Raw genomic sequence first — 27,740 nt, 5'->3', positions numbered from 1 at the left:
CTGCACCTGGACTAAGGTGATGTTTCTTGACGAACTTCCTCTATGAGGGGGATGTGCGCTTGCACCTCTACTAAAGTTGTGGGTGCCAATATATTACTTCTGTTCTCACCGTCTGCCTGCAAGAGTAAAAGTTGTTAGACCTTCTTAACTGCTAGTAATGCAAATAACTGCTGCCTGGAATTTCAGGTGATATATTATAGGCCAAAAACACTTGAACAGCTAAAAAACTGGAAATATTTACCAGTCCGTGATGTAACATAACTCAACCCTGTTCTTCATGTAATATTTCCAATAGCTCTTTGGAAAAAAGATTAAATTTATCTGCTTACAACAACTTACTTAACTCAGCAAGTCACAGTATTAGGATGTGGAAATGTAGAAATGTAGATTGTTACAAACAATAAAAAGTACAGTTGTGTAAGAACTTGCCATAAAAGTAGATATCCTACTGACCCATTATTGCAGTATTCCAAACTGCTGGGGTTATCTCACCAAATAACTGACATTAAGCCAGGGTATCAAAGCCAAAGCCTTCCAGACAGCCATGCATCTGATGTGTGCCCTATGTTCATGGGTGTAAGGGTATATATGTGGAAATATGAACTTAAATCCTTTGACCATCTACAAACAAGTAAACCTGAAGAGGAATGAGAGGCAAATTAAGCTGGTCAACTAAGAGAGGAGAAGCACAAAGACAGTGATGCACCACAGTCCATGAGAAGAAAGGGGAGAAGTGTCATGAGGAGAAATGGGAGAAGAATTAGAAAATGGAGAGAAGGTAGAGAAGGAAGGAAAGACAGAATACTGCTAAAGTGCTCAGTAGAACATCTATGGTTATGTAAGTTCTTAAACAACTGCGCTATGCCCATCCTTAGATCACTGCTGCAGTACTTCACACTGCTGGGTGATTCCCAAAGCTTAAGATAAAAGAAAAGTGGTAGGATGCTGTTTAGGAGAAATGTCCAGTTGACCACAAAGGATTGGCCTGGCAAAAGTAGCCCTGGATCAAGAATAGGCATTTACTATAACATTTGGGAAAGCTGTGTACAGAAGGCCAAATAGCTGCTTCACGAATTGCCCTGGAATCAATCCCTATGGCTCCAGAAGTGACTACTCCTCTGGAAGAATATTCCATTGCTGGAGAGGTAAAGGGTTTAACATGCTGAACATAGCAAAAGGCAAAGTATTCTGAGATCCAGTTAGCAACAGTTTGCTTGGAAACTGGCTTCTCTAGCTTTGAATCCACAAATGATACAAATAGTTGGTCCAGTCAAATGGATATATTTTGTTTTAACCAAGTAAAATCTAAGTTGTCTATGTACATCAAGGGATCAAGGGAATGAAGTATTCTCCTCCCCCCTTCATTTTGTGGGTTAGGGAAGAAGGTAGGAGGGTTAATGGCCTGATTAAAGAACTATATGTTCACCACTTTGGGCATCAGTGAGAGAATGGCCCTTAGTGACACCCTATCCTTCTGAAAAATAAAGGTCGTCAGGATAGCCATTAGGGCCTGTAACTTTTGGCAGAAGTGAGGGCTACCAGCAGAATCATTTTCCAAGTACAAAACTTGAGAGAAGCAGAAGCTACTGGCTTGAGGAGGTACAGTAAGTTGTTCCAGCACAGTATTAAAGTCCCAAACCGGGGGGGGGTTATGAGGTCTGGGGCAATGTACACCATTAAGGAACTTTAATCTATCCAGAAGAGGGGGGTCCAGAGGTGGACAAGCAGATATTGCTGAAATGTGCACTTTAAGATGAATACGTTAGAGTAGATTTCAGTAATTCACAGAGATGGAGCACTGAGTGAGGAGTTGGCTTGAAAAGAGTCCCGTTTGTAGACTGGCACCATAAAAAAATCTTTTTCATTTGGCTATGTAAGATTTTCTGGTGAAATGTTTCCTTGCTTTTGGGAAAAACTTCAAGTCCTCAGAGAATTGGTGTATAAAAGGGTTCAGAATCATATCATCCATATAGTTAAGGTTGAGGGATGGTAGGTTTGGATGTTGAAGCAAGCCTTTCTGTTGTGTTAGCAAGTCCACTACAGAGGGAAGTTTCTGGTGATGGCCCCTGTCTAAATGGAAGAGAAGGCAGAACCAATGCTGCTTTGGCCAAAAGGGAGTCACAAGTTGGATTTTGAGCAATTCTTTTGTATTTGTCACCTCACAGTTAGACACTGCCTGTTTGATTCGCAGTTAGAGCGTCTTCTGTGTGGCGACATGCGTGAATGGGCGTTCCTTCGTTGAAGGTTGTGCGTTAGGCCCAGCAAGCCAGCACGTCAAAATCTACTGCCAATCATTAGCGGACCAGAGTTCCGCTGTGGCGACCCCTAACCGGGAAAAGCCAAAAGAAACAAACAAATAAACCTTGGAAAGAACAAAAAGTGGAGGGTGGGCATAAAGGCACTTCCCCTTGAAAGGGAAGGTGAGTGCATCCACCTTCCAAGCTTGTAGGACAGGAGGTCCTGGTGCAGAAAAGTGGATGCTGTTTGTTGCTGATGGAGGCAAATAGATCCATCTGAAGCATGCCCTATTTGTGGGCCATGACTAGTAAGATACCCCTGCTCAGTATCCATTTGAGGGAGTCTTACCTTGATCTGCTTAGACTGTCTGCAAGATATTTTCCTATGAAGGAATGTAAAATGATTAGAGAGTGAATGCTTTTGCAGGCTGCTCCCTAAAAGGGCCAGTCGACACAGTTGGCAAGATCTGGTGCCTTCTGTATGTTTATGTGTCACATGACTGTGGTGTTGTTTGTGAACACTCTTAAAAGGACCTGGTTTCCAACGGTGGCTAAAGGTCTGAAGGGCCTGGAGTAGTGTTCTCTTTTTCTACAGACTGATGTGCTTTGTTCCTAAGTTTTTTGGCCACTGTCCCTGAACTTTCAGTATGCCTGTTGAGGCTGCTGATGCATCATTTGATGTATCTGTATGCATCTCCTCCTTTGGTGTCTACAACTGAAAGATAGCCCAGAAAATACAGTTGTGCACACCTGCCATAAATGTAGATGTTCAAGTGTATTCACTGCTGCAGTCATCAAATGCGGGTTATCCCTGCTGAAGTAGCCCTCTGCTGGCCCAAATACTAGAGTCAATGTTTTTCTGAGTCGGCTGCTGTCGCTTGTGACTGATGTCAGGTCGTCAGTGCTATAAAGCAAGGCAGCTGACGCCATTACATCAGTTTTTCTTGCCCTAACCAGTCAGGAGCCCCAGGAAATATGGTAAGGGTGACCTGATTAGGGCAAAAAGCCATCATAAGAAGCGTATGTCTCCCTAAGAAAAGAGGATATAAGGGGGAAGGAGAGAGGGAAAAGTACAGTTGTGTACACTTACCATAAGTGTAGATGTTAGAGTGTATTCACTGTTGCAGTGATTACATTTGGGTAAGTAATTCACAGAGATAGAGCACTGGGTGAGGAGTTGGCTTGAAAAGAGTCCCGTTTGTAGACTGGCACCATAAAAAAAATCTTTTTCATTTGGCTATGTAAGATTTTCTGGTAAAATGTTTCCTTGCTTTTTGGAAAAACTTCAGCAAGTCCTCAGAGAATTGGTGTATAAAAGGGTTCAGAATCATATCATCCATATAGTTAAGGTTGAGGGATGGTAGGTTTGGATGTTGAAGCAAGCCTTTCTGCTGTGTTAGCAAGTCCACTACAGAGGGAAGTTTCTGGTGATGGCCCCTGGCTAAATGGAAGAGAAGGCAGAACCAATGCTGCTTTAAATGTAGATGTTCAAGTGTATTCACTGCTGCAGTAATCAAATGTGGGTTATTCCTGCTGTGGTAGCCCTCTGCTGGCCCAAATACCAGAGTCAATGTTTTTCTGAGTCGGTTGCTGTCGCTTGTGACTGATGTCAGTGCTATAAAGAAAGGCAGCTGACACCATTACATCAGTCTTTCTTGCCCTAACCAGTCAGGAGCCCCAGGAAATATGGTAAGGGTGACCTTATTAGGGCAAAAAGCCGTCATAAGAAGCGTATGTCTCCCTAAGAAAAGAGGATATAAGGGGGAAGGAGAGAGGGAAAAGTACAGTTGTGTACACTTACCATAAGTGTAGATGTTAGAGTGTATTCATTGTTCTAGTGATTACATTTGGGTAATCTGCTGGCAGGTTTCCCTCAGTCAGCCTGAATAACAAAGTCTTGGGTCCGGCCGTCGGGTTGTTGTCTCCTCTTCTATGACGTATATATCGGTTCATACTAGGCTATCTGCCCTAGGGCATTTATAAGCCTAGCCAGAATGTGTTTGGCTTTCGCCACCCATTTTAAATTTATTTTGCTATGCCCTTTTTCGAGGTTAGTATACTGTGCCTCTGTCTAACAGTGACACAGAAGTGATACCCGGGGTAAACATACGATCTCCCATCCACTCATCAAGATTCCTCTTGAAGAGAGTCAATGAGGGACTCTGCCTAACCTGGACTGGGATTTTATTCCAGAGTGAAGGGAGCCTCTGGGTTATGAATCTGTCCCTCCAGCATGTCCTATTTATTTCAGTGCTGAGGTTCAAGTCTCTCGAGCGCGTAGCTCGATGGGATTTGGATTTTCTGAGGTGCAGCATGTCCATTAATTCCGGGTTGGACATGGCTTTATACGTCAGGCACAGTTCGCCTCAGAACAAGCGGTATGCCACTGAGTAGAGCTGGAGTTTCTTTAACCGGGCAGCATATGGCATCTGTTTGAGCCCTTTGATCCTCTTGGTGAGGTACTTTTGGGGTCTTTCCAGTTGCTGCAGGTGTCTGGTATGGTACATCCCAAAAGGGGCATTGTACTCAATTATGGGCCTGATGAGGGATGAGTAAAGAGGCACGATAACCTCCCCTGATCTAGATGTGAATCCCTTCATGATTAGGTGGGCTATATAAAATGTTTTTCTAACCACTTTGGCCACGTGGTTGTCAAATGACAGATTGCTATCAACTTGGGTCCCCAGGTCCCCAATTACTTCTTCTGTACTTAATGGATTACCACCTATGTGGTAATTTGTGGGCACTTAGTTTTTGCCAAAGGGGATGACTATACACTTTTTGGCATTTAGCTTGAGGCCATGGCTCTGGCACCAGTTGTCTGTTTCTATGAGGCCCTTTTGGAGGATGCTTGTGTCAGCTGGAGAATCGATTATGGCGCCCAGTTTGCAATCATCTGCGAACTTGGTCAGCCACAGTCCTTCCGTGTTGGCCTGTACCTCCGAGAAATATATACCGAACAAGAGAGGTCCCAGGACTGAGCCTTGTGGGACACCACTTGTAACTGGTTTGGAGTCTGACATGGCTCCAGTAATTCTAACCATGTGGGTTCTGTCCTTGAGCCAGTTTGCAATCCATCTAGTGACATAGGGGTTTATATTTAAGCTGGTGAGCTTATCTATAATGCCCGAGTGGGGTATTGTATCGAAGGCTTTTGCGAGGTCCAGGTAGGCTGTGTGGACCACCTTCCCCTCGTCAATCGCCTTGGTGACTGTTTCAAAGAAATCAACCAGGTTTAAGAGGCAAGATCTGCCCTTAACAAAGCTGAACTGGGTAGGATCCAGTGTCTGTAGGTCCCCAATATCTTTATTTATGAGGTCCATGATGATCCTTTCCATAGCTTTGCAGACCAAGCTAGTCAGGCTTATGGGGCGATGGTTTCCAGGATCCGTTGAGGCACCACCTTTATGGAGAGGGACCACTGTTGCTGTACACCACTCTTTGGGCACATATCCTGTAGTAAGGCTGAGACTGAACAGTAGTTTTATGTTTGGCTTTAGCTCTTCTTGGAGTTCATGTAGGACGCAGCCCGGTCCCATTGATGCTGTGTTTTTTGCTTTGGAGAGGGCGGCTCTTACCTGAGCATCTGAGATGTCAGGGGGGCAGCACTCTGCTGGGATAGATATTTGCCCTTTTGGTGGGGAGGGGGGGGGAGAAGTTTGCACTGAACCTGTCAGCTAGGATGTTGGCAATGTCTTTTGGTTCAGTGTATTTTTTGTCCTTTTGGACTAATTCTGAGCATGTCTGGGAATTACCACCCAGGTTCCTAACATAACTAAAGAAAGCCTTGTGATTATCCTTACTGTCCTGTGCAATTTTTCTCTCGAAGCTGGCCTTAGACAATTTTATGAGTGCCCGTAGTTTTTTGCTAATACTGATCAGTGATGCCTTCCCTTTTTGGGATTTTGCTCTATCATTTAGTAGCTTCCTCCTTCTATTGTATAGTTTGTTATGGCTGGGGTCCACCAGACAGGACGTCTGCCTTTGGAGGATTGGGTCTTGGTTTTATTTGGGATTGCATGATCCATGCATTCCTGAAGGTGTTCATATAGAATGCTTTTATAAAGGATTCTGCGGTCTGGGCCGTATTTTTCACAGGCCCGGGGGCTTTGAAGGATTCCACCTCGGTTTTGAGGAGTGTGAAATTTGCTTTAGAGAAGTTTTTCACTGTGGTTTTCTGGGCAGGGGGTGGGGTCGGGATGTGAATATCCAGTGAGATTAGTTTATGGTCTGATCTTACCAGTGAGGGATACACTTCTGGTCTGAAGCATAGAGTCCCCATGTTGGTGATGATCAGGTCCAATATGTTTTCCCCTCTTGTGGGAGTGGTAACAAGTTGTTCCATAGCATTTGAGTTTATAAATTCTAGGAACCTTTGGGCTAGGGTGTTGGAGCTAGAGTAATGCTCCCAGTCTATGTTTGGGTAGTTGAAGTCGCCCAATATAATGGTGTTTGAAGAGACCTTCACATTTTCCAGTGTTCTCAGAAAGGCAGAGTGGGGTTCCTGGGTTTGGGAGGGTGGTCTGTAGCAGGCTATAAACTGGAAGGCAGTTTTACCCACTGTTAGTTGCACATGGATAGTCTCTGATGCTTTGTGCTTTGCCACCAACCTGGAGGTGTGGGTATCTTTGATGAATATCGATACTCCCCCTTCCTTTTGTGGTTCGGTCCAAGTTTTGGGGCCGAAAAGCATGGTATGAGGTATAACCTGGTAGTGCTGGGGTGCTCTCGGGAGCCCTGAACCAGGTTTTTGTTACTGCACAGATATCGATCTTCTCCATGCTAAGGAGAGTTTCGAGTGCGTGCAGCTTGAGGTTTAGACTTCTGGCGTTGAGTAGCATTACTCTTAGTTTCTTATCCCTTGTGATACCTATGAGGTGGGTTTGTCTTTTGAGCCTTGCCTAAAAAAGGCACTATGGGGGTAGCAAGAGCCTTTGCCAATATCCGAAAGCCCAGGGGTGACAGGTGCAAGCCGTCCCTAGCGAAGCATCGTGGCTTGTCGAGCATATCATCCCAAGCTGACAGGCATTGGATCCCCTTTGAATGACACCAGTACTTACGCCAATTGTTGAAATTGATCATCTTGTCTTCATATTGTGGCATAATTCTTGGTGAGGGTAAGATGATACTCAAGGTCAGGGTCATACCGGCCTGGGCTACATGAGAGCTCCTTTATGTCTCTTTTCATGTAGTCCAGGGAGGTACGTCTCAGGTCATTCACACCAGCATGGACAATGACCGAGTCATATTTGTACTTGCCTTGGAGTGACCCGAGTGCTTGAGTTATGTGGCGGATCCTAGCACCCGACAGGCTGCTCACCGTGACCCTGTCCTTGTTCAGCCTGGTGAGCGGGACGTCAGTGTGCCTCACGATAGAGTCACCTATTACAAGTGTATCAGGTGTGTTGTTTAGTCTTAAGGGCTGTGACTGTTCGGCACACTGGCTTTGTGAGATATGTGTTGCACGTGTTTTGTTTTGGGGTAGCGGTTGCTTGGGTGTCTGCTTTGGAGGTCTCTGCTGCTTAGGCAGATCTTTATTTAGAGCCTCCAGCACGCTTTTGTGTGATTATGTGTTTGGTTTGCTGTCGTGGTAGGTCTATGTGAGACTGGAATTGTAGTGAGTGTGGTTTCCTTCTCCTCCTGACTGGTTATGCCAGTACTGAGTTGAGAGAGCTTAGCCTCCAGTTTGGCTATATGGTTGCATCTCTCACATGTGTTGGAATTTGTTGGGAGGAGGAGAGGGTTGTCTGTGTACATGAGGCAGTTGTAACATTGCCTCAAGATTCCCAGATTCTCCAGCTGGACCGGAGAGGAGATTGACAACTGACCTTTGGAGATATATATATATATATATATATATATATATATATATATATATATATATAGATCATATATATATATATATATATGAACAGTAAATATATATAAATGCACCTTTAGAAACAAACTTTACCTTCATATAAAAGCAAACCCACAACAAAGGCTTTTGTGTATAGTGAAGGAAAAAAAGGTATAGAAAGGGGTATGGCGGGTGGGTAACTCAGACTGCAACAGTGAATACACTCCAACATCTACATTTATGGTAAGTGTACACAACTGTACTATGTTCTTCATGTTTCACTGTTGCAGTCATTACATTTGGGTAGAATCCCAAAGCTATGGATGGGAGGATGGAACTAAACAGCATTAGGAGCAGCTATAAGGCCCTGCTGAACTGCAGTGGCAAAGCCTGCCCTGGATTCGGAGAAGAGAGGCAAATGATAATGTTTTGTGAAGGTATGAACAGAGCTCCAAGTAGTAGCTTCTAGAATGTCTTTGGTTGGAACCCCTCTGACAAAAGCTGCTGAAGTAGAGGCAGCCCTGGTGGAATGGGATCTGACCTCCTTGGGCACAGGTTTATCATGGTGCAAGTAGCAGAAAAGAATGCAGTGGCTTATCCACTTAGAAATAGTCTGCTTTGATATAGCCTTCCCCTCTGACCCTGCAGCAAATGCTACCAGTAGTTGCTCAGACTTTCTTAGTGATTTGGTCCTGTTTAAGTAGAATCTTAATTGTCTGTGTACAGCCAATGAATGCAGAATCCGCTCCCCCTTGTTCTGCGGATTTGGGTAAAATGTTGGCAGGTGAATGGTCTGGTTAAGAGCCACACTGGATACCACCTTAGGCATAAAAGAAGGATTGGTCCTGAAGGACACCCTGTCCGGGAAAAATATAATAAAAGGCTCCACTGCCATGAGAGCCTGTAGTTCTGAAACCCTTCTAGCTGAAGTGACTGCCAAGAGAAAAGCTGTTTTCCAAGATAGAAATTTTATATCCGCCGTAGCTGCTGGTTCATAAGGAGGCAGGGTGAGTTTTTCCAGCACAAAATTGAGGTCCCATGCAGGCATTGGTGATCTTCTGGGAGGCCTTGAATTTTTGGCCCCTCTAAAATACTGTTTAAGCAGAGGATGAGAAAAGAAGGGAGGCTCTGTGTTGTAATGAGCAGACATGGCAGAGGCATGGATTTTTACTGAAGAAAAGGATAGGCCCTTGTCCAGCATCTCAGTCAAATATTTGTAAAATCTGAGGAATATTGGGCTTTGCTGTGTCTCTTCCTTGTACTTGGTTCCAAGAACAAAATCTCTTCCATTTATCAGCATAAGATTTTCTAGTGCTAGGCCTTCTGGCTTCCAAAATGACATCCATCACAGATTTACTGAGGGGTGTTATTTGAATAATTAGTTGATCAGCCATGCTTCAAGATTCAGTTTGCAGCTGAGTGTGCATAATTTGATAGTTCTGTTGAGACAGTAGGTATTTGAGGCAAATACCATGGAGGAAGCTGAAACATATTCCTTAGAAGTGGGTACCAGTGCTGGCGAGGCCAGTCCGGAGCCTCTAGGATCATTTTTGTTTTTTCCTGTCTGACTTTTAGAATTTGTCCAACTGATAATTTTGGGGAGAGGCAAATAGATCTATATCTGGGCTACCCCAATTCTGTGTTAACATGCTGAAGATTTGTGGATCCAGTTTCCATTCGTGCGGGTCCATAAGATTTCTGCTTAGATCGTCTGCCAGAGTATTTTGCTTTCCTGGCAGGAATTGAGCTTGAAGATGTATTTGGTAAGTCAAGGTTGTGTTCCACAAGGCCATGGCTAGTCTGCAAAGGGGGTAGTAATGTGTACCCCCCTGCTTGTTTATGTACCACAAAACTGTGGTGTTGTCCGTCTTATCAGTAGATGTCCTTGCTAGCTGTTCAGAATTCTCTGACAGCCTTCATCTCTTTCCGGTTGATATGCAGATGACTTTGGTTTGGGCTCCATTTGCCCTGAATGCATCTCCCTGCCAGGTGGGCCCCCCAAGCATAGTCTGATGCGTCGGTAGTTAGGGTTTGGGTGGCAGGCAGTAGAGTGAATGACAGTCCCTTGTTTTGGTGACATGTCTCTGCCCACCAAAGAAACTCCTGTTGTAGGCAGGGAATGAGAGGAATCAATGTTTCCAGACTGTGACCATGTTGACTCCATAAACTTTTTAGGTACCACTGAAGTTTCCTCATATGCAGTCTCGCATATGGAATAAGTAGAATGCAGGATGCCATGAATCCTAAAGCCTGCAGTATTTGTATTGCAGATAACTGGGTTTTTGCTGCCATTTGTTTGAAGTATGTTGTCAGTTGCCTTTGTTTGCCTGGCGAGAGGTAAGCCATCTGGGCAGTTGTATTTAAGCTTGCACTCAGGAATGTAATCTTTGAGAGGGTACTAGTTGTGATTTCTTTTCGTTTATGGTGTATCCTAGGCATGTTAGAAGCCTTTTTACAAATGTCAGATGTTGAAGAAGAGCGTCCTTGTCCTCTGCTTGAATGAGACAGTCGGCCAGGTAAGGATAAATTTGTATGCTTCTTTGTCTGCCGAATGCAATTACTGGTGCCAGGCACTTTGTAAACACCGTGGCCGCAGTAGATAAGCCAACGGGCAGTGCAGAGAACTGGTAATGCAAAAAACCTGCTTTGAAGCAGAGGTATCTTCTGCACGATTCCCTAATTGGGATATGCAGGTATGCCTCTCAAGTCTAGAGTTACTAACCAAGCATTTCTGCCTAGCATAGGCAGTAGCTGTTTCAAAGTCAGAATTTTGGAATGTCCAGGAACGTGCTCAAAATCGATAAGTCCAGTATTGGACGCCATGAATTGTCCTTTCTGGCTACCAGGAAAAGTCTTGAATAAAAACCTTGTCCTTTTTCCTTTTCTGGTACTGGTTGAATAACCCCCATATCCATGAGGGACATGACTTGTTTCTTGGCCTCCGCCCACTGGTTTTGTGGCAGATCCGGCCATCCGTTTGGAATTGTCAAAGTATGGAAATGAAATCTGTACCCCTGGGATACTATGTTTTATTACCCACTTGTCCTGGGTAATTAACTGCCAATTTTGAGCATGAAGTGCTAGTTCCCCCCACCAAGGGGGCTGCCAAAAGATAAGTGCCTGGTGATGGTAGAGGAAAGTCATTGAGACTGCTTACTGTAGGGTTGTGCTTTGTTACCTACAGATTTGGAGGTGGAGGCACCACACTGCTTTGACCTGTAAGAACCCTGTGATTGATATCTGGAGCCTTTTGAGCGCCTGGATTTGCCCCGTGTGGCTCTGTTGGACACAGGAAAGGACCAATTTTTAGTAGGCCAGTGTCTACTGAACCTGAGTGGCTGCAACTGCAAGAAATCTTTTACAGTTTGCATAGATTTAGCTTGGTCTTCTATTTTCTTTGAAACCTCTTCTGCCTTATTACCAGAGTATCATGCTGCAAAGGGGCATCCAACAATTTAGCTTTAACATAATCAGGCAGATTTTGCACCTTGAGCCAGGCATGCATTCTAATCACAGATCCCGTAACGGCGGCCCTACAAGAGGCCTCCAAGAAATCAAAACCACATTGCAAAGTATGCTTTCCAACCTGTTCTGCTGAATGCAATAATTCCTGTAACTCTATTTTCCACACAATCAGAAATCAACATTTTTCTGTTTCAGTAAGCCCATAACATGCTGTTGATATTTAATCATATGAAACTGGCAGTTTAAGGCCCTGACTGCCAAGGTTGCAGACGTATAAACCTTCTTACCCATCTATCCAGCGCTCTGGAATCTCTATCAGAGGGGGTAGGATTTTTGGCTGTAGAGGCCTTTACAACCTTGGGACCCTGAGAAATAGTCTGAGGATAAGCAGCAGGATTTTTGAATAGAAATTTGTGGGAATCAGGAACCCTGTAATATCTATCTGGTTTACTAGGAGCCGGGGGCAGGGAATCAGGAGCCATGCTTGATTCCGAAAACACATCATCAATGTCTAATACAGAGGTATTGCCAAAGGCCTATGCTGAGGAAGAAGGAAATCCCTAAGCCTCTTTTTTGATTCAGAGAAGTCCTGACTCTCCCAGTGAAAATGTTCCCTTAAAGTATGCAAAGTCTCTCCAAAAGAGTAATCCTCAGGAGGAGATGCAGATGGGATGGATTCCTCTGCATCAGAATCCTCATAGGGTGGAACAGAAAATTCTTTATCAGAAGAAATGGAAACCTGATCTGAAGAGTCATAATCAGTGCCTTGCCTAGGCCTCTTGGGGGGGGGGGGGGGGGTTGGGAACCCCTGATCAAGGCAATTAAATCCTCAGCCATTTTGATCTGTTTTTTTAGGCATAGGGCCCTGATCACGTGGCTCATGCATCGTTTTTTTAGACAGATGATGTTTTTGATCTTGTTTCTGTTGCTGGCGTTGGTTTAATATAAAAATGTTGAGGCCTGAAAACACCCTCAGAAGCTAGTGCCTGCTCAGCGGCTCCGGACCCACCCAAGGGAGAGACATCCATGGGTTCAATACTCTGAGAATCTCGCGGCATACTGGACTCCGAATGGGTCTCGGTAGAGGCCTGCGACTCAAAAGTAGTGGGTATCAGGGGCTGCGAAAGCACCTCACTGAGTACCGTCAAACCGGCAACTGGCTTAGGAGAAGCTTCGTCGTCGGTTTTGGACCTCGACGGTCTTTTTTATGAACTCCAGTAGTTGGAATGCTAACAGACGACATTTCAGGATAATTAAATCTTGAATCAAAATATTTAGAAGCAAAAATATACCGACGCTTAATAGTGCGTTGGTTAAATCTAGCACAAAACCGACAGCAAGGCACGTTGTGATCTGGGCCTAGGCAAGGAATACAGTACAAATGAAAATCCTTACGAGTTATTTGCTTCCCACAAGTACTGCAAAACTTTTACTGACATCGGTAAGAAGCAAGAAAAAGTTTCCCCAACGAGGTACTTCACTTTAGTTTGAAGACTTCAGTTCTGAAACTCGAATACAAAAATTTCAGGAGTCGGCCGACCGTCACTTACGAACTGATTCTGCTTCGGGCACCGAGAGGCAAGAAAGACTGAATAAAATGGCGTCGGCTGCATGTTTTATACCCCTGACGACCTGACGTCATGGAAGAGGAGACAGCAACCGACACAGGACCCAAGACTTTGTTATTCAGGTCAACTGAGGGCAACCTGCCAGCAGATTACCCAAATGTAATGACTGCAACAGTGAAACACGAACATCATCCAGGACTGCAACAGTGAATACACTTGAACATCTACATTTATGGTAAGTGCACACAACTGTACTATATTCTTCGTGTTTCACTGTTACAGTCATCATCTGTGGGAGGATTCCCAAAGCTGAGGATAGGGGTGGTAGGATTGGTAACAGACCTAGGCCTGGGTCAGCATGCCCTGCAGAACTGCATTGGCAAACCCTGCCCTAGCCTTAGAGAAAAGAGGTAAGATGGTAATGCTTAGTATAGGTATGGACAGAAGTCCAGGTGGCAGATTCCAGGGTGTCCTAGTGGGTACTGCTCTCATGAATGCTGTGGAAGTGGAGGCTGCCCTAGTGGAATGGGTACAAATAGACTTGGGGGGTGATTTCCCATAAAATCTGTAGCAGAAATGGATGCAGTGCGATATCCATTTGGAGATTGTTTGCTTGCAAATGGGCTTCCCCTCTGCCCCTGGGGCAAAGCTGACCAGCAGTTGGTCTGTTTTTCTGAAGGCTTTATTATGGTCTAGGTAGTATCTGAGCCATCTGTGCATGTCTAGTGAGTGCAGAATTCTTTCCCCCTTGTTTTGAGGGTTAGGGAAGAAGTCTTATGGCTTGGTTGAGAGTCACATTAGATACCACCTTGGGCATAAAGGAGGGTTCGTCCTCAGGGAGACCCTGTCTGCATGAAAATGATGAAAGGCTCAGTGGCAATCAATGCCTGAAGTTCTGAAATCCTTCTGGCTGAGGTGACAGCTAGCAGGAAAGCAGTCTTCCAGGAGAGGTATTTTAGTTTGAGGTTAGTTTTTCCAAAACATAATTCAGGTCCTAGGCTGGCGTGGGTGGCCTACTGGGAGGTCCGATATTCAAAGCCCCTCTGAGGAATGGTTTAATCAAAGGATGTGAAAACAGGGGCGGATCTGTATTGAAATGAGCTGAAATGGCTGAGGCATGGATTTTAATAGAAGAGAAGGAGAGGCTACTATTTAGTAACTCAGCTAGATAGTCCAGGATAAGAGGGATGGAAGGATGTGAGGAACTGCCCCCTCTGGACTGGTTCCAGGACCAGAATCCTTTCCATTTTCCTGCGTAAGATTTTCTGGTGCTCGGCCTTCTGGCCTCTGTGATAATGTCTAGAACCTGTTTGAGAGTCTGCAAGTCCGGGTGCAGCATCCCTCCCCCATGCCGGAGTCAAGAGGTCTGGGATGAGGGGAAGCTGCTGGGAGGCTGTGATGTCAGGCTGCACAGCAAGGGGTACCAATGCTGCCTGGGCCAATATGGAGCAATGAAGATGGCCTTTGGCCTCTCTTCCTTTATCTTTATCAGTACCTTGGGAATAAAAGGCAGAGGAGGGAATGCGTACACAAAGAGGGAGTTCCAGGGGAATGTCAAGGCATTCAACTTCCACGCTAGGCAGTGATACTCCCTGGTACAGAATGTTTCTAACTGCTAGTTGAGGTGCGAAGCAAACAGATTCACCTCTGAAGTTCCACACTCCTGAGTGACTTGCAAAAAGATTTTTCTGTGAAGCTGCCATTCATGGGGTCCAGCTAGTTTCTGCTTAAGTGGTCTGCCAGGGAGTTGTTGATCCCTCATAAGGGATTGGGTTATTAGGTGCACTCCCATTAAAGAGGCTGTCAGCCAGAGGTTCATGGATAGCCTGCACAGAGGGTAGGATTGGGTCCCTCCCTGTTTGTTGATATGCCACATTATAGTGGTGTTGTCTGTTTTGTTAAGGAGGACCCCTGGCCTGAGATGGAATTTGAAGGATAGCAGGGCCTTTTGTACTGCCATCATTTCCTTCTGGTTGACGTGCAAGGGAAGGTGTTGGGCATCCTAAAGGCCTTGGGTGAACCTTCCTGCTAGGTGAGTACCCCAGCAATGTCTAAGGCGTTGGTGGTGATTGTCTGGCTGGTAGGGCAGAGAGTGAACGGCGGAGACCCTTGTTCTTGGCACAAGCCCTTGCCCACCAGAGAAACTCGGCCCTTACAAAGGGGATCAGAGGGAGAGGTGTGTCTAGAGGCTGAGAGTGCTGACACCAAAGGTTCTTTAGATACCACTGAAGTTTCTTCATGTGCAGCCTGGCCAGAGGAATTAGAAGGATGCAAGATGGCATGTACCCCAAGGCTTGCAGGAACTTACTCAATTGTGAGGTGACTTCTGGAAGCCAACTGGGTAAAGTAGAGCAGCAGGAAGCTCTGCTTTTCTGGTGATAGGAAGGCCATTCGGGATGCTGTGTCCAGCAGTGCTCCCAGGAAAATGATCCTCCTGCAGGGAGTTTGCTTTGTTTTCTTTTCATTGATGATGAACCCTAAGGAGGTTAGGATGGTTTTGACAAAGAGGAGGTCCTGGAGCAGCTTTTCTTTGTACTCTGCCTGAATGCGGCCATCGCCTAGGTAAGGGTAACTCTGAATATTTCTCTGTCTGCAAAATGCTACGGCCGGGGCTAAGCATTTGGTGAATACCCTGGGAGCAGTAGATAAGCCATAGGGTAGCGCAGAGAACTGAAAGTGTTGTGAGCCTGCTCTGAAGCGCAGGAAATTCCTGCAGGATTCCCTTATGGGGATGTGGAGGTAGACCTCCTTTAGGTCTAGGGTCACTAACCAGGCATTTTTTGTCAGCACGGGCAGCAGCTGCTGTAAAGTTAGCGTTTTGAATTTGGGGACCACCAGGGAGGTGTTCAGAAAGGATAGATCCAGGATTGGGCGCCAAGTGCCCTCTTCTGGGAACAAGGAATAGTCTGGAATAAAATCCTTTGCTTGTTTGGTCTGCAGGAACAGGTTCTACTGCCCCCTGGGATATGAGAGGTTGGATTTGTTTCAATGCCTCTGCCCATTGATTTGGAGGTAAGTTTGGGTACCTTCTTGGAATAGGAAGTTCGTTGAAAGAGAATTTGTATCCCTGAAAAATTACCTTTAAGACCCATTGATCTTTGGTTACAAAAAGCCAATTTTCTTTGCAGAGAGCGAGCCTTCCTCCTAGCATTTAGTGAGTGAAATTACAGCAGAGGGAAGAGAGGGAGTCATTGGGAGGTTTTGCCATAGAAGGATGGCTTAGAACTCCTTGCCTTAGGGGAGGCGGAGGTCCACTGTTTGGTTCTCTGCTGTCCCAAGGATAAAGGCCTGGGTGGGTCTGTCCCTGCAGGGCTTACCTTGCCCCCGTCTACTATGTGCAGGAAAGGACCAGCGCTTAGAGGGGAAATTCCTGCTGAACCTGGGAGGTTAGACCTGAAAGAAATCTTTTACTGTTTGCATAGATTTTGCTTGGTCTTCCATCTTTTTAAGCACCTCTTCTGCTTTAATTGCAATCAAGCGGTCTTTATCCAAGGGTGCATCAACATAGACTTGACATGATCAGGGAGAGATTGTTCCTTCAACCATGCATGTCTCCTAATAACAGATCCTGACACTGCTGCCCTGCTTGAGGCTTCTAGTGAGTCATATCCACAGTGCAAAGAGTGTTTGGCCACTTGACAAGTTAAGTACGTAAAATCTGCTAATTCTTTTGAATTGGCACAGTCAGGAAAGGAAGAAACCTTTTGTTTTAATATTGCCAAAGTGTGTTGTTGCTATTTTAACATATGGAACTGACAGTTGAGTGCTCTGACAGCTAAGATTGCAGAGGTGTATACTTTTTACCCCATCTGTCCAGAGCTCTGGATTCCTTGTCAGAAGGAATATAACTAACTTTAGCTCCTTTTGGTCCCTGTGTAAAGACCTCCAGGTCTGCAGCAGGATTTCTGTACAGGTATTTGTCAGAATCCAGTACTCTGCAACACCGGTCAGGTTTAGTGGGAGCATGTGGGAGGGCATCAGGGGCCAAGCTGGATTCATGGAAAACATCATCCACCACTTCTAAAATAGGGGGGATGGTCAGGGGTCTGTGCTGGGGCAGGTCTAGAAACTCTCTTAGTCTTTTCTTCGACTTTGGGAAGTCCTGAGATTCCCAGTGGAACTGTTCCCGGAGGGTGTGAAGGGTTTCCCCAAAGGAAAGGTCCTCTGGTGGGGAAGAAGAAGGAATGGGTTCCTCTGCATCTGAGTCTTCATAAGCAGTAAGAGGCTGTTGTTCCTCTTCAAAAACTGAATAATCAGATTCTTCAGAATCCTGCTCGACAGTATTTCAGGAGAAGGGTGTCTTTTCCTTTTAGAAGATGTGGCCTGACTACCCCTGATAAGGGAGATAAGATCCTCCGCCATCTTAAGCATTTGGGCTTGGGGTGGTGGAGCATTAGAAAGATGGAGTCTAGAGGTAGATTTTCGAGTAGTGGCCTGGCTTCTAGGCCTAAGAGTATCCATCGGTTTCAGAGAAGAAGTAGTTGGATGAGAGGACATCGTTCTTTGTCTAGAATCACTAGTGCAAGAGGCCTCCTCGGAAGCCAGTGCCTGCATCACGGCTCTGGACCCACCTGAGGCAGAGACGACAAAAGGTTCGGAAAACAAAGATTTCTGCGGCATACCGGACTCCAAAAAAGTCTCGGTAGAGGCCTGCATAGATATCATATTGGGCATCAGGGGCTGAAAAAGTGCCTCACTGAATTCTGGAGAACAGGAAGGCTTAGCCTTGTGTAGTCTGTCTCTATCTTTACCTTTACGTCTTTTCGGAATGTCTACAGATTGCTGGCTGACAGATGCCATTTCGGAATGTGAAGACGGAAGATAAAAATACCTATCTACAATAAGCGCTCTACGACGAACTGCTCTCATGTTAAAGAAGGCACAGTACCAGCAGCGGGGGATGTCGTGGTCTGGGCCTAAACAAGTGACGCAGTATGAATGGAAGTCTCAGTGTGGATCGGCTTTCCACAGGCGAGACAGTTAACTTTTTTGGACATCTGTTAGTGCAAGAAAAAAAGGATCCCCAACAGGGTACTTAGCTTTAGATGTTTTCAGCTGAAAATTCAAGCTCTGGTAGCAACCAAACGGCATCTTGTGAACTGCTTCTGCTATGGGCTCTACGGCAAGAAAGACCGATGTAATGGCGTCGGATGTCTTGCTTTATAGCACTGACGACCTGACGTCAGTCACAAGTGACAGCAGCCAAAGCATAAAAACAGTGACTCTGGTATTCGGGCTGGCCGAGGGCTACAACAGGTGATGACTGCAACAGTGAAACATGAAGAACATCTGAACTTTATTTGTGCTATCCACCAAAGGATCTCTTTTCTTAAAGCAAGGTAGGAGTGGAAGAAGTGCATCCAGTGACTGAGGTACGTGCAGGAAGGCACAGAGTGGGAAAATTCAGAATGGGTCTACAGTTTCCTTGGTACAAGGAACAGATCCTTTTTCCTATGAATGGAACAGTCTGTTGTACCCTGATGAATAAGACTTTGGAAGATGGGACAGAGCAGCTGAATCTGGTTATAAGGAGAAGGGGGGGGGGGATACCCGTGAATGATGGAGAGGACCCATTTGTTTGTTTTGATGATTCTCCATTTTCTTAAGGATGAGAACAGGCTTTTGGAGAGGGGCATGGAAGAACCAAGGGGTAGGGAACGGAGCAGAGGGTAGTCATGCAGGCTTGTTTGATTAGGGAGGCTTCCCAAGATCTAGAGTTCCTCTCAGGCTTTTCCTAATTTTTTTTTTCCTAGGTAACTTCTTAGTTTTATGGAAGACCTAGGTTCTCTTTGAACAAAACAGTCATGCTTGACAGGATAATTCCTTTGGTATCTGTGAAATGAAGTAAAGTTCTGTCTGCAGTCCTTCACGAGTTTGCCCTGGTCCATAAGTTGCTTAAAAAAAGCTGGCAGCTTCTGGACCAAAATAATAATTCCCTACTTACAGAAGAAACTTAACAGTTTTGCTTTAATATCTTCTGGCATTGGCTGAGAACATAACCATTCAAACCTCCTGACTACATTACATGCTGAATCAACCCTGAAGGAAGCTTCTACTGCATCACAGCCACCATTTAATGCTGTGCCCTGCCACTTGGGAAGCCAGTGCTACCATGGACCATGGATAAGACTTGTTACCCACTACTAGATTCCTCAAGTGCAGACAATACTTTGTTCAAGTTAGACAAAATAGACAAAAGATATTTGGTCATCTGGGTCTGGTAGTTAAGTGCTGTAAAGGCCACTGGGAAGATATGTAGACTTTTTTACCCAAACCTGTCCCCCTTCCTTGCTATCCTTATCAAAAGGAAAAGTATTTGCATTAAACAACAATTTGGAGGGCTAGTCAGCAGACAGGGAAAAGGTAGATGGGTCTGCCACTCAATTTTTGTAGAGGAAATTATATTCCTCAGGGACCTTGCAAAAATCTATCAGGCCTTTTAGGAGCTGAAGGATGAGAGCCTGGTGAAGTGAATGCACAGGCATCCAAGAAGGTCTCTAGAATAGGTGGTACAGGAGCAGGAGAGGGGGTGCCCACCTCCAGAAGGGTACAGAAACTCTGCAGAAAAAGAGATTTCTTTGGATTCCCATTCAAATTGTTTCACTGTATTTACAATAGCTTCACCAAATGTTTCCACTACGGAATCAACAGAAACAGGGAAAATGGCATCCTCATCATCCAAGCCCACTTGACCTGAGGAATAGATCTCTAATGACTATACCAAGGAGTGCTCATCAGAATCTGAGTCATCATCTTCCTCATTAGAAGAGGTTTCCAAAAGTCCCTTTTGAGAAATGACTGCAGAAGCTGACTGAGTAGGCCCTGTGAAGGTGGGAGGCCAGAGTGCCATGATGGCATTAAATAGGACTACCTAGGATGTCAGGGGTGGGGGCACTGCTGTTTATTTTTGGTTTCTTTTTCTTTGGTACAATGACTGCTTTTACTAACTTGGGAGGTTCTAACCCAATGCACATTGATGATTCTTCTCTAATAATCTGCAGAATGCCCTTTGGTCCCTCTGAAATAATAATATGGGTCCTATGAGGAGAACATCAATGTGCCTGACTATAGAGTCACCTATGACTAGAGTATTAGGTACGTTGTTATGCCTTATGGGCTGTGGTTGAGTGGCACACTGAGTTTGTGGGCTGTGTGTCATTTGGGCTGTGTTGGGGGGGTGGAGGTTGCTTGCGTTTCTACTTTGGAGGTCCCTGCTGCTTAGGTAGATTTTTTGAGAGCCTCCACGAATGTAGGTGTGTGTTTTGTGTTTCTGTGTGTGTGTTTTGGTGGTGTAGGTTTTGAGGGACTATGTGCAAAGTGTGGTGTGGTGCAAGTGTTTACCTTCTCCTCTTGACTGTCTAGTCCAGTCTTGGGTGAAGAGAGCTTTGCTTCCAGTTTGGTTATATAAGTGCATCTCTCACAGGTTGTAGTGTTGGGTGGTAGGAGGAGAGGATTGTCTGTGTACATGAGGCAATTGCTGCATTGCCCCAAGATGCCCAGATTCATCAGGTAGACAGAAGAAAACACCAGGAGCTGACCCTTAAACATGCCTGGATAGGTGCTTATTAAGTACTAAAAACTGTTTTCCTCTAGACAAGTGAGGAAAGTTGAGTGCTGTAGTAATTTGTAGCTTATTTAGTGCTTGCAATGAGTTCTGAACAAGTGCTGAGCTCAAAGAAACAGATTCCAGTGCTGAAACTAGAAAACTGACTAGTTCTAAGAAACAAAAGCTAGAAGGCTTCCCTCCAACACAGAAAGGCTCGGGGGCTGAGAAACTTACAAACAGTCCTGGATACAGCAAATCTGGATCTGGACTAGACAACTTCTAGTAAAGGCAGGAAGCAAGCTTTGAAAATTTTTTTTTTTTTTTTGTAAATGGGAAAGGAGGAGCAGAAGTTAACTGGGTTGGCCTTCTCAAATGTTCTCCCTGGAATGGGTAGAATGAGGTAATGACACTAGACCGGGAGGAGTGTCCCAGATCAAATTTACAGTAGGAGTGGGCATCTGCAAAGCCACCAAGTATAAAAACATTACAAACAAACCCAACCAGATGCTTAACAATTGTAGAAAATTCTACTTAATACCTCATACACAGTGAGTAATATAAAAGTGCTATAAATAACTCAGAAATAAGCAAAAAACAGGATACTTAATGTTATATATCTCAGATTTGTTAGCTCAGAGCCCTTCCTCAGACTTCCTCCGATTAGTTGTCCAGGAAGAGCTCAATGATTACATTTTGTAGAGAAGCTTGTTCATATGTTTCAGGGAAACCTCTAATGAGCACATGGTAAGGCCTTGATCTGGCTTCTAAGTCTATTATTTTTTGTTGGATTTCAAACGTTTTTTTTCTATGGATTAAGTTCTTCTCTGGATCTCTTCTATTTTTATTTAATTTTCCACAGCTTTCGCTTCTTTTTCTCCAGTCTGGTTAATATTTGATAAAGATTACTTCCAAAGGTATTTAATTTTGTAGAAAAAGAATTAATTTATTTGTTTAAGGGTGTCAAAGTTGCCTTGAGCTCTTCCATAAAAAGGGGTTGTTCTGACTTAATTTTGGCAGTTTGTTTTTGCAAGTCAGGTTGCTGTTTTACAGTTTGTCTCTTTGAACAAGCTTCTTTGTTAGGCTTGGTTATTTGAGAAAATCTTGTTTTTAACGTTTTAGTTTCCATTGACTCCATAGTTCAATATTTATTGAAAGCTTATTACTTTGTGTAACTTCCAGTGAATTCCTGTCAAGGCCTATACTGCCTGAAAGAAACCCAGATCAGCACATGTTGTTCTTGCAAATAAATATAAATTCTTTATATTTTTTTATGAAATCTGAAGCAGACATAGTTCAATATCTATTATATAGAAGTATTAACTGCTTTTTGTTGAGCCAGAGTGCTGATGCCCTGATTAGATTAGATTGCAGATTTTTATCAGGAGCTGACAGAGGTGTGCTTCCTAGCTGGTGGCCATCTTGGAATCCCTAGTTAGGGATCTTAAGCCCACAGGAAGCGCACTTCTTAAAAGCCTGTAAGTTTGTCAGCCATATCATATCAGAAAAGCAGAAGGAAAGAGATACTGCAGATAAAAATCTCACAAAAAAGATTATATCAGGTTAACCTCCTAGCTTGAGAGCAGAAAATCCTTGTCTGAATGATGTGGCAGCAAATAAGATCTGGGGGTATGCAAGGATAGCAGGGCATTGTGGGTTAAGGAAAGAGCTCGAGAGCTGGATCTTGAGTCTAGTAAAAGCAGCACAGTCGGATCAAGATCCAAATGTTTTGACCTTGCTTCACTCTGACCCTTTCTCATTCCTTCAGTAATGAAAAGAGCATTAATCATAAAATTGCTTCTGTTTTTGAAGTCTTCTCTGTAAAAGCACTATTTCTTGCATTATACTTTGATACTACCAAAGAAAAGGATGTCAGCTTTGATTGCAAACTTCTTCTCATCAACAACTGACGGAAACCATCATGTACTATAGCAAAACTAGGTAACAGTCCATTTGTCTTGATGACATCATGTGTCTATGCAATACTCTTTGATCAACTTGTCCAATGAACTATCATCATCTTGCACTTGACATACCACACACCATACATTGGCAAATTTTTTTAACTCCTGGCTTACAAACTAGAGAATATTACCTGGCATTATCTTCTCCTATATTACATGTTTTGGAATACTGATTTGAGCATATTAGTCACTCAAGAGGCTGTTGTACGATTAATTACTTCCAGATATTTTAAACAATCAACATGGGGTAAAAGTTAAAACAGTTACGCTGAAACAAGTCAATTCCCACTTTTAGCCATGGCAGTCTTATGTCATGAGGTATCAGTTCCCTTTATGCTTTTGGGTTCTGTACAGGCTACAGAGAGTACAATCCTGCATCTGCTGTGCTCTACTATCATATTGAGCAATGCAGGACATATCTGTCTCTCCTCTATCATTCAGACATTGCTACGTGTGATTCGCATACTTTCCGCAGAATAACGCTCCTTAATAATCTGAATGCACAACATTTCCTTTACATATTTGTAATGTGGTTTAATAAGCACATGAAACTACTTCACACTATCCAGCATTCTAACATTATGGGTTCGTGCAACAACTTGTATTACTCTGTCATCTTTCATAACAGCCTTCAGTTCCAGCAGTTCCACACATTAGTGTGCATTACAGCCCACATAACTTATATATGGTATTTTCTAACAAGTCTACTGAAAATATCAGCAATACACTGGTTTTACTGGTCTGTAAAGTATTTCTACATCATACCTCTAAACAGCTAACAGTATTCCTTGCAACCTAGCTAACACCTTGTATACATATTTCTGAAAAATATGAAGGTCTGCGGTCTGTTTCAACTTTAATATGCCTCGCATGCATTGTAATGAAATTTAACAACTCAGAACTATAGCAAGCATTTCCTTCTCTCTCAAGACACATGTAACACGTCTGCAGTCTTGAAGCAGCATTATATCTAGATGTTTTTGGCTTTCACCTACTTACAAATAGGTTTATAATTACTCAGTGTGGATGCAGTAGTTACTAGCCTCTTCAGCATTTCAAAGTCTCTAGCATGATCTTCCAAGCAAGTCCAGACTGTTTCCTGTTGAATAAGCTTTCACAGTAGTACATTTCTACCAAAGTATAAGATGAACTTTGACATATATCTGTACTACTGCCAACATCATAGCCGGCCTTAGGCACAGGCTAACTAGGCGGCTGCCTAGGGCGCGGATCTAGCAGGGGAGCTTTTCCAGTGTTTATTTGGTGTAGGTAGACCAGGATGAGGGCACCAGGTCATGTGGAGGGGGTGCCATGGAGCCTTTCTGCCTAGGGCACCAGTTGGCCTAAGGCCGCTCCTGGCCAACATTCATAGGAGCTGGCATATTTACTGTGGCATAGAATTTTACCAGCATCAACTGCAACTCATTAGCAGTTTGAAGATGATCCACATGTTTCAAATAGGTCACTCCTTTCAATCTGTGTGACCAGAGTCTGTCCAACAATTTTATTAATCATCTGCTGTCATGTTCGACTATCATCTCATGATCAGAATATCAACAGTAATCAAACCACCTTATGCATCCTTAATTGTATAGTCAGAGCAGGTACCAGTCTCAGAAATCTACATATGCTTAGTACACATCTTAAAGAGTTTTTCCCCATCCAGTTTAGTCTATCAAAAACCCTTAGTATCCAGCACAAAAAAAAGGTTTTCAACAATGGTTTTGAACTGACCAACATACTAATGACACTGGTTGCTTCAGGCTCAAGAATTAAGAAAAAACTGAGGAAATGGCACGAGCCAACAAGCCTTTACTCCAACATCAAATTGTAGGGTCTCTGCTGGGCTTGGGAGAAGGAATGGAGTCTCTGGAATTTATGCTGGTCAAGAGTTTCCATGGCAGGAAATCCCATTGGTTATTGCTGCAACAGTGAATCACTATAAACATCAAAGTATTACTATGAGACAAACACAATGCAATGAAGCACCAGAAGACAATCAATCGCACTCTAAACCAGCTAATAGCCAAATACCAAGTACACATATCCATGTAAAATGTATGTGGCTAGTACCGGTACTCTGCGAGTAACAGAAAGGGAACTCCAACATAAGATGCTTCACACACACAAACAGTGTGGTATGAAATTTAACTCATTATAAAACTAGTCTAACATGAAGGGAGTATGAGAATTTAAAACTTGAAAAACAAAAAGTGAAAAGGCAGGGCATTAAAAAGACTGACACGTCTGGTATTCAAACATACCAATTTGAAAAATATAAAAGAAATTGCAACTGTTTATGCCTTCTGTTCTTAGTCTTACCTGAAAGCAGCCAGTAAAGGTGAGTATATAGAGTCTCCATCATAAACATACAAGTGGTCCCAACTGCACTCTGTTGCAAAGTGGTTAAAATGAAGCCTCAATATTGTGTTAGGCCTATGGGGGAGGAAAAAAAAAAAACATATTTTGGTGACAGAACGCTTAACATAACACAGCTTCAAGACAACTCTGCACAACCTGAACACATATTAAGGACACAGAAAAAGCATGCAAAGAAGTAACTGTAAACCCTTTGCTTATAAATGGAGGACTATTCTACAGAAATAACATTTCTGATATAACAGAGCCCATACATATATATATATATATATATATATATATATATATATATATATATATACACACACACACACACACACACACACACACATATACACGTACACAAGCAAAATGCAGCTGAAACTCCAGTACCGTGGCCACCCACTTATTTCCTTTAGTCTCCTTAAAGGTTTTAAATACCTCTCCAGGAAGTCTACTAACATGTCAGAGAAAAACAATGGAGTAAATATTTACATCTCAAAAGTAAACTACTAACAAGACACGGCAAAGAACGGTCACATGTAAAGCCTGTTTATCTACACTGTTGCACAATGCGGACTGCAAAGCAAGATGCATCAGATAGCCTGCAGTATATGCCTGTAGGGCAACGAAGGCAGGAAAACCATCTTAAAAACAGCGGTCTCAAAATAGCTAAACCTGGGTCTCTAGATCTACAGCAGGGTCACTGTTCCAAGAGGAAGCAGAATTCTGATTCTCTTAATCTACAGAGAATTACCTGGAGTCTCAACTCAGTTTCATGTAGATGAAGGCAGAATTAATAACCTCAGAAAGAGGAGAAGGCTGGAGTTTTGAAATAAGAAACAACCTTTACGTATGCAAAACTTCTAAAGTGAAGAAGATGTTCCCACTGTAAGTATATGTTGCAAGCACACTGAAAAGCTGATGAGCTTGCTTATTCTTTTTCTTCTATAGTGCAAACGTGGACAAAGGCCAAACTAGAACAGAAAAAAACAACATTCTCCTACGGCACTTGCAACTAAAACAGTGCTCTCTATGCACCATTTTGGACTAACTATTGAATAAAGTACTGTTTAACAGCTTATCGTTAGCCTAAAGATGCATTATAACAGTTTTACTTGCAAAGTGCATTTTATCTTGGCTGGGGAAAAAAAGAACATTTCAGCATGTCATAAAAAAAAGAAATAAAAAGAAATAATGTGTGTGCTGATGCAATTTTAAGTTCAGGCTTATTGCTTAAAAACTGTACACTAATTTCATTTAAAATGCAACAATGCCTGATCTCAGATGAGAGAAAAGCACGTTTTTATTAGACTTTAAATGTTACTTGCCCATCCTGAGCTTTTCCCACTTAAAAAGAAGGCTACTTGCTCTGCCATTTAAATTGGTAGGGAAGCTTCCTGAGTGCTGAAGTAATGAAACTGGAGATCAGTTAAAATCTTTCTAGCCATGTGGGGACTTAACTATGGCCCAAAGGCTCCCTGTGGCAGCACAGGGGGTTGCCTTTGAGGGGAAGTGTGCGCACTCACCAAGAAACATTTTCCCTGAAAAAGATTTTCATAGCAGTGAGAAGAATGTTGGACAAAAATGGAAAAATGGGTTCAGGGTTTGGTAAGGCACCCTACTGCTCTACTGCTTTCAGTAAGGATGAAACCTTTTATCCCTGCTCTGTCACCAAAAATCAGTAAACACAATGATGAGCAAGCCTTCTACCTTGCTGAGAATCCCACATGTACTTTCTTTATTCTATAATGACTGGGGCAGTATCACTAGTTTAGTAGCTTCTTTTCAAGGGGAGACACAAGGAGATATTTTTACTACTAGGTGAAATTTTGTCCATGGCATCAAAAAACTTCCCCTATTCTCCTTGATAAGTGTCATATAACATTTTATATCCATCTGAGGTACCATCAACTCAAGATGATGGGACTTGGTTTTAACGTCACATCAGAAGGACAACTCATGAGTGCAAAACCCATGTTATAAAAGCAAAAAAAGGAGAATACACCACAGTCACTGTTATACACATCCATAAGAAGCACCAGGAGTCAATTTTATTACTATCGTTCCTTTTCCTTCCAGAATTTATCAGAAAAAAATCATTTTAATAGACTTGGTGTGGTGCAATACCCAATTTATGTTGCACTGCAATGTCAGCAGTCTAATCACCTGCAGTGGAAACACAACCCACATCCTTTTGATTTTTCCAGCACCAAAAGCAAGGGTGCTACCTTTTGCGCCTCTGACTTAAGAGAATCATTAACACTACCAGTCATCCAATGAAAAAAGTTCAGATTGTTGACAACACATACTTACCTGGTGGCACTGAAGGGATATGCAGCATTTGAAAACTAACTCAAAATGGAATAGGTCAGATAAAGACTACTAATTTAAACGTTGACTCACTGAAGACACACGAGGACTTTGAGGATGTTAATGCACATGGCTACCAGAAAGTGATACCAGAAATTCTGACTAGAATTGTAGATCCGCCCAAGAAACAGTCCATTAATTATTAAGAGCTGGAAATACTGCATGGACAGAAAGTAAAGTAAAAACGGCCAACAAAGCATATTTTGAAACTGAAACCAAGGACAGAACCTAAAGCAAACAATGTAAGCAAAATTGCAAGACTCCTGATTGCAGATAAATTTAAGGCAACAGTGCTAGCAACCTAAGAAAATGAGAACAATTTGCTCCAGGTTTCTAAGGCACAAGTTCTTCAGCCACATAACACAACACCCTTGGGGTACAGGGCAAAAACAT

General features: G+C 43.4%; 1 protein-coding gene across 1 annotated transcript in view; it reads right to left on the bottom strand.

Annotated features, from left to right (window-relative positions):
• The window catches only part of ATRN (attractin), a 2,639,854-nt gene that overhangs the window by 2,384,770 nt on the left and 227,344 nt on the right, over positions 1-27,740 (bottom strand). Inside the window, exon 3 of the mRNA XM_044064458.1 lies at positions 24,939-25,052. Coding sequence (XP_043920393.1) covers positions 24,939-25,052 — 114 coding nt within the window. The remainder of the gene's footprint in view (positions 1-24,938; positions 25,053-27,740) is intronic.

Source organism: Protopterus annectens, chromosome 2.part2 (assembly GCF_019279795.1).
Source record: "Protopterus annectens isolate FY-2018-M chromosome 2.part2, PAN1.0, whole genome shotgun sequence".
NCBI classification, from domain to species: domain Eukaryota; kingdom Metazoa; phylum Chordata; order Ceratodontiformes; family Protopteridae; genus Protopterus; species Protopterus annectens.
Note: the sequence above shows the minus strand (reverse complement) of the source record. Positions and strands in the feature narration are given on the sequence as shown.